The sequence below is a fragment of the Saccharomyces eubayanus genome, chromosome VII, assembly GCF_001298625.1.
Source record: "Saccharomyces eubayanus strain FM1318 chromosome VII, whole genome shotgun sequence".
NCBI classification, from domain to species: Eukaryota; Fungi; Ascomycota; class Saccharomycetes; order Saccharomycetales; family Saccharomycetaceae; genus Saccharomyces; species Saccharomyces eubayanus.
Window position 1 is genome coordinate 259,531 of NC_030982.1, and position 14,154 is coordinate 273,684.

Below are 14,154 nucleotides of genomic sequence, written 5' to 3' on the forward strand. Positions count from 1 at the left end.
GTTGTAGGTAGATAGATACATCCAAATTATCAACTATTGCCTATAAGAAATTTCATAATATCATTACTGACAGTAGGATAAGCGAAAAATTATAGGAAGGAATTAAAGGAAACCTTTAGCAAAGTATGGTGTTATACAAGAGAAAGCCTATACTGCTTCCTGATCCAAAGCCTCTACCATTGGATTTGAACGTGCAAGTATGGCATATTGAAGAAACCGGAGAATGGTTTCCTAGTTACGAAGAATTTCTGGATAGGTTTGATTTCTATACTCGCCACCATTTTACTTGTGAAATCACTGGTACTTCGTGCTTAACTTTTTTCCAGGCCTTGGATAGTGAGGAAACACAATTCAAATACGTTGAAGACAGATTCCCATTGAAATTAAGAGAACCCGTAGCACGATTCTTGCATTTCAACGGGATAAGAAGATTGGACGCATTGGTGGAGAAGGTTTATGCAAGGTTCAAAAATGATTTCTTCCCTGGTGAAATTGTGTATCTACGTAAGCATAAAGACGCTTCTACAACAAATTCAAATTCACAACAAGGTACTCCCCAGCCTGATGAGGTGCCTGAGAACAATAACAGCAGCAATCCTAACTTACCTCAGTACCAATATCAAAAACGGTATATTATCAAAGAAAAAGTTCAATTCAATGCAACGATAAATCCAGAAACCAAAGAAATAGCGATGCCTGCCCATACCAAATACATGTTGATAGAAGAATCTACCTGCAGCAATAAATCGTTTATAGTTGACCAAGGGCAGATTTACAGGGATCGTTCTACTTTCACTAAACACTTAATCAAATGTTTTTTTAAGATCACTTTACAAAGGGCTTCTTCAAAGATGGGTGCACCTTGGTGCGTTAAACCTGAATATTTAGCAATGTATGGTTTGACTATGGATTGGCCGAATGATATGCTAAAATACAAAGATGATGAACCTTCCACCGTTGCAAAACGTTTGGATAGTGCTAATGTTTCACCACCAGAAAACGGTAAGAGTAAACGTCAAAGTAAATCATCCAATAAAAACAATGAGTCCAACGATGAGCCCAATAAAAAGGAAACCAAGAAAAAAAGGAAGCAAACTGAGGAAAATGCTGCGGAAGATACCCCCATACAAGAAGATAAAAAGAAAAGCCAAAATAATTCAGCAGAGAGTCAATCTAAAAAGCGGAAAAAAGAACCTAATGATGAACCGAAGGCTGAAAATGCCGAGGCTGTCCCTGCTCTGACTAACGTAGAACCCGTACCAGTAACAATAACAAGTATAATGGATGATTTGGCATTGCCATATCAGCATCCACCAAGAATCTTTCCAAACCTAACGTGTTATAATGAGAAATTGGAATGCGTTCTAGTTGGTTCTATTGGAAGCTCCAAATTATTCACATCTTTTGGAAAGCTATTACAAGTTTATCAATTTTTGAACACTTTTGGCTCAAGGATTTACTTATCTCACTTCAGTCTTGACCAGTTCATCACCTCTCTGAAATGTACGGACGCATATGAGTTAAAAGGTGAAGTTGTCTATGTAAACATAAAGGCTCAAGCAACTGAAGAACGAGAAGGAAAGGGTAGCAGCTCACTCTTGAAAACAGAAAAAGAGGAAAGTGTTGAGGAACATGCTGAAAAATCAAGCAATTGGCAAAGAAATCCGTTCATCCGTGAAATGATAATGAAAAGAAATTCTAATAATGTTGAATACAAGATTATCCATGACGATCCAGCAACAGACGATATACTTGATAATGTCAATCACAATGGGTCCGCCTTACTCATTGAAGTTTTTACTGCATTATTGCGTCTATTTATCAACGAAGATGGTGATTGGAACTGTATTGTTGTTGAAGATTGGGTAATAGATAATAAAGGAGTACTGTCAGAAGCAAATAATTCTAGACAAGGGCAGATGACGCAGCAGCAAAACGGCAACAGATATTTTCTGCAAGATAGGGAAAAGCCGGATAACTCAAGTCCCACACAAAAAGGAGAAAGACTTATAGGTGACCGTAGTGTTGAAAGTGCATCCAACTCTAAATCTGAATCTGAGGCTGAATCTGAATCTGAAGAGGTTGACCCTCAGTTGGAAAAGTGCCTAAACTATCGTAATGTCAACTGGATAGAACGTCTAACAAAAAGGCAATTTAATAATGGTTACTGGCTTATAATTCTATTAGGTGTCTTGCAAGACAGCAGGCATCTCCCTATGTACACAGAGTTTATTGACTTTTTCATTAACAAAATTGTACCTAAGGACATATCAGCTACTCAACTGCCCAAACAGCTTTGGAGGAATTTTTGTCGAAATTTTTCATTTGACGACAAAACAAATGCACTATGGGTGCTCATAGATCTTGTATCTCACTTCTCTCCTGATATAAAGGCAGCTGTAGATGACTCTATGGAATTATGTGGTCAAATTCGTAGTGAGAGATTTAAAGTTGCGAGGGAGCTGAAGTCAGAAGCAGTCGTATTGGGTAATCTTCAGAACGAGCTGCAGGCAATTCAAGAGAAGTTGACCAAAAAAGACGAAAATGCACAATCTACTGATAATCTGGATAAACAACATGATGTCGAAACCAATAATGAACTTTTGGATCCTTCTGTCATTAAAGAAAAGCAAGAGCTGACCATGGAACAAGAAAAAAAAGTGGAAGCTCTACAATCGGATAAAAATTATCTCGACAACTGCCTTTTCGAAAACGATTTGCAGAGATTAAAACCGCTCGGCTTGGATCGATATGGGAACAGATATTTTTGGTTGGACCACAATGGTGTTCCATGTCATGAGCTTCCTGTTGATATTGAGGAGACGTCCAAGAGTACCAGTGATTTCAGCTACCAGTCCGGCCGTTTGCTAATTCAGGGCCCTAGAGCTTCATCTGCGAAATTCTTTTTAAATGTCAGTGATGAACAATTGAGTGATTGGCAGAATATCAGCAGTTCCAAAGGAGCATCTAAGGCAACCAAAGAAGTGTTTGGTATATTCAAAACTGACTCCGGGTCTTATAGTTACGTTGAAAACGGGATAGAGACCGAATTATTGGATAGCAATGGTCGCGTAAACCCACTCATTGAGTTGACACCGATTCAAAAGAAAATCATGGATGAAACTCCTTCAAGGCTGCTGCTGTCACCAGACCAATGGTACTGTATCGATAAGTATGAAGACTTGTCAAAAATAATAGATTGGTTAGATAACTGGGGTCGCAAAGAGCACGATCTTTTAAGACAAATCAGACCTGTACTACAGCGGATTAAAACTTCCGTTAGCCTCCGCGACCATGCATTATCATTGGGAGCATTTACTAAGAGCGAAGAAAAGTTGTTAAAGGAATTAGAAAATAATGAGTTTACCGAAAATGAATTGAACATTGACAACATGGACATTAATAATAACAATAAAAATAACAATAATAATAACGGTGTCAAAAGTGAAGCTGATATTCTAGCTGATGCGGAAGAGGAAAAGGAGGCTGCGTTGGATGAAAAACTGGAGGCCATTGCCGACGAACTTGTGAAACTAGATGATAGCTCCAAGACACGGAAAGTGCTTAATAGAATCCAAGAACTAGAAAACCAGAGGGACAAGCTCTTGGAACAGAAGAGAACAATAATAAATTCTCAAAGACCAGGAGCAAGAATTTTGGCTCGCTCGGAAAGGAAAAGAACCAAAGTCTCTCGGAGCAATAAGTTGAATAGACAGATCGAAATACTTACTGATCTAATCAATTACAGACATTTCAAGGCCATGGAAGATGTGATAGGCTGGAAGAATACATTGGCTAATTCGATATGGGGATCTTCACTTCGCAAGAATGCATCAGGTAATAAAAAAAATGGCACTATTGAAACGGTTGATGACAAACTAAAAGATATAGTGGGCCAAACGTCTAGAACTGTAACACCTGCTCCAAATTAATGTATAGTTTGTTGGAACTGATGATAAATTGTAGTATTTAAAAATAGGATAAGTACTATATATTGTAAACATTACTATGAAAACAAAAGCCAGAAGTGTACATGCTAAAGGTTTTGAGACATTTCCTCAAATATTTCACTGGTTAATATTGGCTACCTATTTGCTTGATTGTTGTGCTTTTTTTTTTTATCAGTAACAATTTTATGAGTATTCATACCAAGAATGGCTGGGTCAAGCCCTTCCATCAATTTTTGAGATATATCAATTGAAATATCATTAGTTTTGGCACTGTTATCATCCACACTTTCGTAGTCAGCCTCTAAAACGCCTGAGTTTAAGTTACAAGAATGGCAAATATCTCCTTCATACCAATATATAGTTTTAGATGTACCACAGCATGAGCAAATTTTTTCGGTAGGGAGTACACACGCTCTAGGATTAGTTATAGATTCGCCTGGATCCCTCATTATTCCACCATATAACGTTGCTAGCTGTTCCAAATATCTCGATTCGGCCAAGGTGCGACCGCTGGTATGTTTATAATATCTGCAATACTGTTCCATATACGAAAGGGTATGTTGAGGCTTATATGCCAATTGAAAGTACTCATTTCCATTTGAATTGACGTCGTGTTTATCACATAATAATACAGGCTTTAATGTATAACTTTCATTAAGTTTAGTATCTCTAATACAAGAATGCGAAGTATTTGAAGAAATGTTCCTCTTTTTAAACAAAAGCTTAAAGTCAGCGCTACTTTGCGCACATGTAACATGATACCTATAGGAGCATTGGTCACACTTGACCAATCCACCTCCGCTTATTCTGCATATGCCGCAGGTGAACCTATTGTTTTCAATAAGCACAGCAGTGGTATTAAGGGCTGGTTGCATTGCTTGTCCGCATCCATACTTGATATTCTCGTCAAAAAGCGAACAAACCAAATGAATCCATGTTCCTGAGCTCGTGCATTTTAATGCGTCAGGAAATAATTTTGAAGATTGACTCTTACATTTATCATAGTCATTCTCTTTAGTAGGACACATTGTACATCGGTACGTGGTTGACAGTATAGGATTCAGGTCATTTGAACAAGGGTCGCATAGCCATTTATACTTTTTCAGGTCAGAGTACTCCCGTATATGCTTGGATAATATGACACCATAACAAAAGTAATGAACAGTTAGCCCGCAATTGCCACATAGTAGCTCAAAGTTCTCATAGGCATTGAAGTTCTCTTTACAGACACAGCAAAACCCTCTCGAGCCATATTTATCCTGCGGTGGATCGGGACTTTTGATTTTATTTTTAGAATACTTCAAACTTGAGTTTTCATCGGGTACTCTGCTCGGTAGATTATAATCGTGGTATTTTTGAAGGATGACAGAAGTATCCTTACAATGTAGAATAACTGGGTAATTGTAATCCTGACTCTTTGTACACTTTGACGGACTATCTACAGTATCGCTAATCATTCTAGCTTTTTTTGTTGAAGGTCCGTTGTTTTTTGGCTGCTTATGATTCAGCGGTTTTAGACTATTTCGTAACCGTTGGAATATTTTATTATCAAACTTGACAAATTTAAAGCCTTTATCTACGGAAACGGAACCTAAGGAATCGTTTCCTGCTTTYATTGGAATTTTTATCATTTCATTTGAAGGACTCGTGGTATTAGCAGCACTGTCGCTGCTATCATTATCGATGAAACTGTTTTCATTTTCGAGGTTCTTGGCTGTGTTAAATTTATTAATAATATTCGGCGATTGCTGAATTATATTTACAGGATACCCATCTTCCTTATTACTTGTTCCCTCTGAACCATCTACTCTAAGAACTTTATCTACGTTTTTCTTATCTTTCAAAAACGACTTAAGCTCTGATTGCATTCTTTCCGGGCCAAATTCGTTCTTGCAATATGTTCTCAAAACCATTTTGTAAAGTTGTGCGTGAAATGTCATCGAATAGCGCTTCATTCTCATGAATGAACTTGGATTTTCATACACTTTCATTCTCTGCCTTATGATCAGCTCCGAATCCTGAACAAGCTCCCATTCCAGTAGTTTACTGTGAGCTTGAAATGGAGACAAGGTGAATTTGTTAATGTTGCTCTCTTCGATTATTCCTTCTATTGCTGAATAAAAACTATTCTGACTGGTGCCTGTTATCTTTTTTAGTGTTTCAAGCGGGTATACCCATTTAATTGCGTATCTTCGCCACATACGTGCGCAACGAATACAAAGGGCGCCTAATCTCTCATTTTTTTTACTATTAGCTGGCAATTTTTCTGAAATTTCTGTTTTTTCGTTAACGCCTGTTTGCATTCTTATCTTAATGTTTTCTTCATCTGAACCGCCAGTAACTTTATACCACATTGGAGAGTAATCTATTTTACAAAACATGCATTGAAAAGAAGTTTCTGTTAAAGAGAGTTTTTCGGTATCAAAGGAAGAGTCGTCTATATATTTGGTTACCAGCTCATCCTCGTCAACGTGTGCATTCTTCTTTATTTTACTTTGTGATAATTTGCTGAGTTTCCCTCTCACTGTAAAACCCCTTTCAGTTTTCTTCCAGTTATAATAAAATCTTACGATCATCGACATGGGTTGAGTGCCAACATACTCACATACGGGACGTAATTCACTTCCAAATTTTCCCACAGCCGTTTCGAATTTATGTATTTCCTCAATTGTAAATGTCGGCTCGTTCAAAGATTCTCTAGAAAGTTCCTTTTTGGATTTTTCAAACGCTTCTGCTGTGTCATAACTTGTTGATAGCAGATTTTTTAGGATTACATCGATGAAGTTACAAATCTCCCCTTTTACTTCTAAAACGGGACATAATTCCTTTTTACATTGTTCAACATATTCATTTAATTTCTGTGTAGTTATTTTTGACGGTTCAAATACCCATGCTAATTGAGACGTTTTGATTGAACCTCGCTCTTCTTCTGCATCTGTCAGTGAATACGGTCTCTGCTTCCAGGGCTTATTATTGATACAGCCCGACCACTGATATTTCATACCCACTCTAGAAGGTTTGAAGGGATATGGTAAGAAAACAGATTCATTCAAGATATCGCCAATATGTGAAATGGAATATATCCCAAAATATTGAAACCAGCAATTTTCAGCGTTATAACCAACATTTTCTTTAATAGCTTTATTAGAGACTTCTTCGATTGTTTCTCTCACGAAACGGATAAAGCTCAACTCTGTCGCCTGTTCTTCCTTAAATTTGCGATGTGACTCTTCGGTATTCTCTTGCATTTGAAGACAGCTGAAGCATGTCCAAGCAACATCTTTATTCGGTTTTCTATCGAGTGGGGGGTCCATGCAGCACAGGTGTGCACAGACACCACATTCGTCGCACAGAAGACTTTCTTTCTGGAGACACCATTCTTTACAAAACTGGCACCTTTTGTCCCAATTGTAGTCCTCATGTCTTATTTTATTGACGTCTTGATCTTGAAAGACGTACTTTCTCAAAACGTTTTCCAACGGATATTTCGGTTCTGTATAGACATATCGAAACCTCTTGTTTAAAACATAAAGAAACGGCGATCTGCTGTTCCATTTGTTCAGTATTTTGTCAGTACTAAAAACTCTATAATATTTTAAAGTGTATCTATCGAAAAGTTCATCAAAATAAAAAATATTCGGTCGTATAATACTTTCTTTTTCATTCGGAAGGGCATCTAAAACTTCATCTTTATGCAGTATGGTACATTTGCCTCTATATGATGATATTGGACATATGTCCTGATGTAGTGACGCGTATACCAACCTCGGGTTAAAAGTATTTACTTCTTCTTGAATATCCCTGGGGCGATAATACCAATTCATCCTAACTTGGAAAAATTTGGCAGGAAAGATAAAAGTAGTCTTCGTAGCATCTTTAATGGTATTTGAAAATTCTGGTTTACTGACGAAATTGACGACTCTGCCAATATAATACGGCTCGCCGGCTGGCTCTGATATCATATAAATTGTGTCATTTGCAGATAGAAGTACGGAGTCCGAGTTGAAAAGAACCATTTTCTCTAAATCAATCATGGCATCATCCAGATCCAATACGTTTGAAAACCTGCTATTTTTTCTAAACGAAGGAGGTAATGTTGGAATAAAATTCCAACAGGTATTCTTATCATGAAGGAATTTTTGGTACTTAAACTTCTCATTCCTCCCAGATAGGCTGCTGGAGCTTCTACTGTTTTTGGGGCTTTGACTATTGCTACCCCTGGATTCATTGCTACTTTTTTCCAGTATTTGTATCCTCTTAGCTAATTCAGCATCCACTTCCTTTTCATTGTAATTAACATTTTTAGTAGCCTCTCTTCTTCTATGCTGCTCTTCGCTAGACATAGCTTTACCAATCAAATGACTGAATGCCTTGATATATTGCTGTATGCCAATTCGAAGTGCTTATTTTTTATCCTATACCACTTCTCTTTTGTCCCTTTAGCAGAAAGGATTATGGATTATATGATTCTCTTACTATGTTCGGGCCAGCCCCTCCGAAGCGTATTTCACTGTAGTTGATTATAAAGAACAGCTAAAGAAGAGTTGAAAAACAGTGCGCAGGTACTATCCAAACGAAGATCAGCTGAAAGGTAGGAGGCCAAATAGCGACGAGTTATATTTTTAGAAATGGTTTTAGCAATGGAAGGTAGATTGGCGCCAGAAATTCCTGGGCTTATCCAACCAGGAAATGTCACACAAGATTTGAAAATGATGGTTTGTAAATTACTAAATTCTCCAAAACCCACCAAAACTTTCCCAGGTGCTCAACCCATATCATTTCAGCATTCTGATGTAGAAGAGAAGCTGCTTTCACATGATTATTATGTGTGTGAAAAAACAGACGGTCTGCGTGTATTAATGTTTATAGTGATAAATCCTGTAACGGGAGAGCAAGGGTGCTTTATGATTGATAGAGAGAATAATTATTATTTGGTCAACGGGTTTAGGTTTCCCAGGCTGCCTCAGAAGAAGAAAGAAGAACTGTTGGAAACTTTACAAGATGGAACCCTGTTGGATGGTGAATTGGTTATTCAAACTAATCCTATGACAAAACTGCAAGAATTACGTTATTTAATGTTTGATTGTCTTGCTATCAATGGTAGGTGCCTTGTTCAATCTCCCACAAGTTCGAGGTTAGCTCATTTAGGTAAAGAGTTTTTTAAACCATATTTTGATCTAAGAGCTGCGTACCCTAATCGTTGTACCACTTTTCCATTCAAAATTTCTATGAAGCACATGGATTTCAGTTACCAACTGGTGAAAGTTGCCAAGAGTCTAGATAAATTACCACATCTCTCTGATGGTCTTATATTCACTCCCGTGAAAGCACCATACACTGCTGGCGGTAAAGATTCATTGTTATTGAAGTGGAAGCCAGAACAAGAAAATACTGTGGATTTCAAATTAATATTAGATATCCCAATGGTGGAAGACCTTTCTTTACCCAAAGATGATCGAAACAGATGGTATTACAACTACGATGCTAAGCCAGTTTTCAGCTTATATGTTTGGCAAGGTGGGGCGGATGTCAATTCGCGTTTAAAACATTTTGATCAACCTTTTGATAGAAAAGAATTTGAAATTCTGGAAAGAACATATAGAAAATTTGCAGAATTGAGTGTCTCCGATGAAGAATGGCAAGACTTGAAAAACTTAGAACAGCCACTAAACGGCAGAATAGTAGAATGTGCAAAGAACCAAGAGACCGGGGCATGGGTAATGTTAAGATTCAGAGATGATAAGTTGAACGGTAATCATACGTCAGTGGTTCAAAAAGTCTTGGAGAGTATCAATGATTCCGTTTCATTGGAGGATCTTGAGGAAATTGTCGGTGAGATCAAAAGTCGTTGGGATGAGAGAAGAGCGAATGGCGGTGACGGTGTAAGATCACTACCGCAGCATACCCAAAATGCCATGCCACCAGTTCCTAAACAAATGCAACCACCACCTACAACGAACAATGATGAGCCAAAATATGTAGATGAGGATGATTGGTCGGATTGAATAAAAACACATATGTATGCGAGTATAATCTCTTTTATTTGAATAAGATAAAGTGCCAGAAAGGCTGTTTCATTTCTTTTGTTTATGAGTAAGTTATCTATTTATATATACATGAAGAATGAGAGGATTTTTGAAGTGAGTAGGAAAAACAGTTTAGATACGTGTGTACATATGTTAATGTCTTTCACCTATGGGAAAGAACTAAACTCTTCAATAATTCTCTTGGATTACCGTTGCCGCTCAGGAAATACTTCTCATCGATCAAGTGGTCCCAATTCTTTTCCGTGGCATCCTTGCTTAACAAGATATTAGACGTTTTATAGTATTCCATTAACTCATTAACTTCCTGCTTATTCAGTTTAGGAACCTCGAATTCGGTGACTTTGCCTTTTTGCAACAATTCTACAAATTTAGGTTCGTAGTGGTGTCTGGTAACATAAGGGTCGGCAGGGATTTTGCCCAGGGCCACAGGTAAAGTTTTGTTTGTTCTATCTACACCAGAGATGGCCAGAATGGTAGAGCTTTCTCTATTGGCGAACTTTGTTTCCCCTGAAATGATGTCCATGATCAATTTACCCATTTGCAGATCCAAGGAATACACTTGTTTATTCTGCATATTTCTGTATGCAGAAAAAGAGGTAGTTAAGAACTTCGAGAAATTATCTACCGTGAACATGATGGGCACTTTGGACTGGATGGCTAACTCATTGATGATGGCTTCCATTAGTTTTCCACGATTATGTGAGTGGGTCATGACGGATAGCAAATCGAAAACTGTATTCTTCTCTTTGTTTAAAGTAACGTATGGTTTGATAGAGGCATTCTTTGGGTTTACATTCGAGAATTTATAGTCTTGAGACAGCTCGATGGATTTTAATAGTAAGGGGTCATTAGCCTTGAGTATTTTCCTTATAAGTGTTTTCAAAAACATTGGTTGAATATAAAGTTTTAAGTCCTCATCATAGGAAAAGTCATTTCTACCATTTAAGAACAGATCAGGGTATGAGATGTTAATGATGATTTGCTTAGAGTCCACAGCAAACGCGTGTACTTGGGATAACAGCACACTTTTTCCCACACCTGATTCTCCGGTGATTATGAATTTTTTTATTGGATGAGAAATCAATTTTTTTAAAAAACTGTTAGTTGCATCTTCACGAACTAAAGAGACCGGTTTTTGAAATAGTTCGTTAAATTGAGATTTCTTRAATGAACCCAAATGGTGAAGGGATTTATATTGTTTGTTGGAGAATGATACGACTTTGTTCAACGTCTTGGAAATGTGTTCGAAATTGAAGATGGGTAATGGTAAAGGAACGGCAGTTTGTTGTAATTGGGCAGTATGTGTGGTATTCGTCCAGTTTTTGTAGAGCGAGCCTGGGGTGATTCTCTTGGCAGAAGAGTAAGACGATGTTGATGATGTTTTTTTGGAAAACCCTTGAGTTTTACCTTTTGGTGCTGGTTTGGCAGCCTGGAGGAGACGAGCTGTGGTGAACAGTCTCTGCCCCGTAAATTTGGAGGACGATGAACGTAGCATTGTTTTGGTTTTTTTGGGATACGCAGATCACGTAGCTTCTTCTCTTTGTTTTCACTGGTGTTCTTGCTGAAGTATAGAAGTTGATGATATATGTGAGAGTATGTAACATTACTTAGTGCTTTCTTCTTTTTTCTTTTTTAAGGCCGCGAAGATGTGATATTCCATAGGATGGGAAGGAAAGGGAAACAGGCACAATTATCGTGTGCGAGTCAGTCAAGAGGAATAGGTTCATTGGAAACCAACCTCGCGATGTCGTCGTTCAATTCCGTTTGTAGGTTGAAGTCCGAATAATAGTGTAGTGGGATCAGCGGCGATATGTCGCGGACCGTGGGGGTGACGTTGCCACTTGACCAGCTCCTGAATATGTGTTGTGCCGTGATGGGGGTGTCAAACACTGTGTATATTATTATAGAGTCGCCCTTGGAGTAGTCATTTCTTTCGGAGAAGTAGATGTCGTGGATCTCGTGAGAGTTGAGCGCGGCGAACACATGGGTTCGCAGATGAGCAACACAGCTTGATTTGGCGTTTGAATGCGGGAAGTTGTCGAGGACAATTCTCAAAGTAGAGCAATCGTAGTAAGGATGGTTCTGGGGCTTCTCTTGATCTTGTTGGTCCAGATGTTTCCAGTCGCCGTATGGTTTATTGAAGTGTTTTAGTTTTCTCAGTAGTTCGCCATAGCGCTGGACTTGCGAGACGTTTGCGTGTTGCGGCGGTGTGGCGGTTGCTGTCTCGGATTCGGAGCGTTGTAGCTTTTCTATGAGTCTGTTCCTTTGAATGTCGTTTGTCCTGCGTTGTTGCTCGATGAGCCAGCGGTCGTAACGCGGCCGTACGTCTGTGTTGGTGAGGATGTTGGTTGCTGTTGACAGCAGGTGGAACTTGTGTATGATCAATGGGTCGTTCGGATGCTTGTCCGGATGGTAGCGCAAGGCCAAAGACCTGTACTTGCGTTTTATTTGGGGCAGGTCATCGTAGATGGTGCGGGCGTCGAGTGGAGTGGGCAGTTCTAGCACATCGTACAGGTTCAAGCGCTGGTTTATCACGTCGTCCAGTTCGTGTCCGGGCATGCTGGCGGTGGGGCTCTTGTATGGTGTCCTTGCTTCCGGCCCTGCCTCTATCTAGCCTTCTCTCTGCGTAGTAATTTTTGTTCACTGTAGAATACAGGGAAAAAAGAAAAAGATGTGTCATGCGGCCTATATACATATACGTATATGTACAAACATATATACATATATAGGTGGGTGTCTGTGCGTGTGTATGAGTGTTATGCAGACGCGGTCTTGGCGCGGTGTTAGTTGGCCCATCTCTCGACCATTTCGTTCATCCATTGCGGGCCTTGCAACTGGATGATCTTGGGCAGCTCGTCCAGCCCCTCCAGTAGGCCGTCTTCATTGACGATGGCGGACTCCATGAACCCGTTCAGCAGCTTCAAGATGAAGAGGCAGTTCGGGTACACTATGCATTGCGAGTAGGGCGGGTTGCACCAGTACTCGAGGTATTTCAAGTAGTTTTTGAAGTTGGGAGACTTCCATATCTGTTGTTGGGTGAGCAAGTACGTTACGTATTGGATGTTAGCCAAGGACTGGACGAACTCGAGTTCCACCTCGAACCTGGTGGGCAGCGGGTTCTGGTCCGGGAGGCCGGGCGTCGCCGCGCCGCTGGTGTCGTTGTTGGCATCTGGCATGGTGGAGGGCGGGAGGCGTCTTTCTTGACAGAACTGCGAGTTTGGGCTTGTTTCCACTTGCGTTCTTTTTTCCTTTTCCTTTTCCTTTTCCTTCTTTAAGAACACGTTAGCGGGAAAAGCGCGAGGAAAAATACAAAAGGCAGCTTGAAAAAACCAAGAGGGAGAGAGAGAGCCCTAGTGAACACGCACGCACGCACACGCATTTGTAAGTTCACACCTCTACAAAGCAGGGCAAGACGACAATGTCTAGCAGATGGTTTAACGCGATACATTTACTGGTGTGCCCGGCGACGGTGCTGGCGGGATACCTCATAAACGCGTACGGCTGCGGCGCGGCGTTGCAGGAAACGCTGAACAAGGACGGACTGGTGAACGCTGTGTTCGTGAAGAAGGGATGGTTCTGGACGTCGCTGGTTGGGTGGTGGTGCATCATACGCTACCTGCCCACGCCGTCCGCGGGCGCCAGCGGCAGCCGCCGCAGGCGCATGGCGCACTCGTTCAGGCGCTACGCCATCCTGACGGTGTGGTGGTACGTGTTCACGCAGGGCATCTGGTTCGGCGTGGGGCCGATCATGGACCTGGTGTTTGTATACACGGGGGGCCATTGCCACTACGACGTCTTCGACGCAGTCGGTCACGTGAACCGCGACTTCCAGGGCTCGGAGACTCGGACGCAGCGCGCGCTGGCGCTGATCCGCGACGTGCTCACGCTGCACGGCGGCGATCACGTGCACGGCCAGCACCAGCAGCACCAGCTGTGGGACCGCTCGGTCGGGTCGATCCAGAACGCGCTGCAGGCGGCGGCGACAGCTGCTGCTGCTGCTGCCGCCGCCGCTCCGCCCGCGGCCAATATCACTGACAGTGCGGTCGCCAGCGTCAACATGTTCATCCACGACCAGATGCACCAGTGGCAGGGCCCACTAAGCACCTCTGCCCAGTGCCGCCGATCGGGCGGCCACTGGGCAGGCGGCCACGACCCCT

General features: G+C 40.8%; 7 protein-coding genes across 7 annotated transcripts; 3 read left to right on the plus strand and 4 right to left on the minus strand.

Moving 5' to 3' along the window:
* Window positions 1-125: 125 nt before the first annotated feature.
* ITC1 (Itc1p) lies at window positions 126-3,932 on the plus strand (the record flags this gene model as incomplete). The annotated part of the gene is made up of 1 exon (XM_018365008.1): window positions 126-3,932. One exon carries the CDS (start codon window positions 126-128, stop codon window positions 3,930-3,932), a length of 3,807 nt encoding a protein of 1,268 aa, XP_018222108.1.
* A 152-nt stretch (window positions 3,933-4,084) lies between these two features.
* SNT2 (DNA-binding E3 ubiquitin-protein ligase SNT2) lies at window positions 4,085-8,293 on the minus strand (the record flags this gene model as incomplete). Its single annotated transcript, XM_018365009.1, has 1 exon — window positions 4,085-8,293. The coding sequence occupies one exon, from the start codon at window positions 8,291-8,293 to the stop codon at window positions 4,085-4,087; it is 4,209 nt and encodes a 1,402-aa protein (XP_018222109.1).
* Window positions 8,294-8,578: 285 nt separating this feature from the next.
* CEG1 (mRNA guanylyltransferase) lies at window positions 8,579-9,955 on the plus strand (the record flags this gene model as incomplete). Its single annotated transcript, XM_018365010.1, has 1 exon — window positions 8,579-9,955. The coding sequence occupies one exon, from the start codon at window positions 8,579-8,581 to the stop codon at window positions 9,953-9,955; it is 1,377 nt and encodes a 458-aa protein (XP_018222110.1).
* Window positions 9,956-10,139: 184 nt separating this feature from the next.
* Window positions 10,140-11,492, minus strand: RSM23 (mitochondrial 37S ribosomal protein mS29; the record flags this gene model as incomplete). Its single annotated transcript, XM_018365011.1, has 1 exon — window positions 10,140-11,492. One exon carries the CDS (start codon window positions 11,490-11,492, stop codon window positions 10,140-10,142), a length of 1,353 nt encoding a protein of 450 aa, XP_018222111.1.
* A 209-nt stretch (window positions 11,493-11,701) lies between these two features.
* Window positions 11,702-12,556, minus strand: CWC23 (U2-type spliceosomal complex subunit CWC23; the record flags this gene model as incomplete). The annotated part of the gene is made up of 1 exon (XM_018365012.1): window positions 11,702-12,556. One exon carries the CDS (start codon window positions 12,554-12,556, stop codon window positions 11,702-11,704), a length of 855 nt encoding a protein of 284 aa, XP_018222112.1.
* Window positions 12,557-12,780: 224 nt separating this feature from the next.
* SOH1 (mediator complex subunit SOH1) lies at window positions 12,781-13,173 on the minus strand (the record flags this gene model as incomplete). The annotated part of the gene is made up of 1 exon (XM_018365013.1): window positions 12,781-13,173. The coding sequence occupies one exon, from the start codon at window positions 13,171-13,173 to the stop codon at window positions 12,781-12,783; it is 393 nt and encodes a 130-aa protein (XP_018222113.1).
* A 242-nt stretch (window positions 13,174-13,415) lies between these two features.
* Window positions 13,416-14,154, plus strand: SCS3 (Scs3p; the record flags this gene model as incomplete). The annotated part of the gene is made up of 1 exon (XM_018365014.1): window positions 13,416-14,154. A coding segment is annotated over one exon (739 nt), but the record flags the coding sequence as incomplete, so codon positions are not given.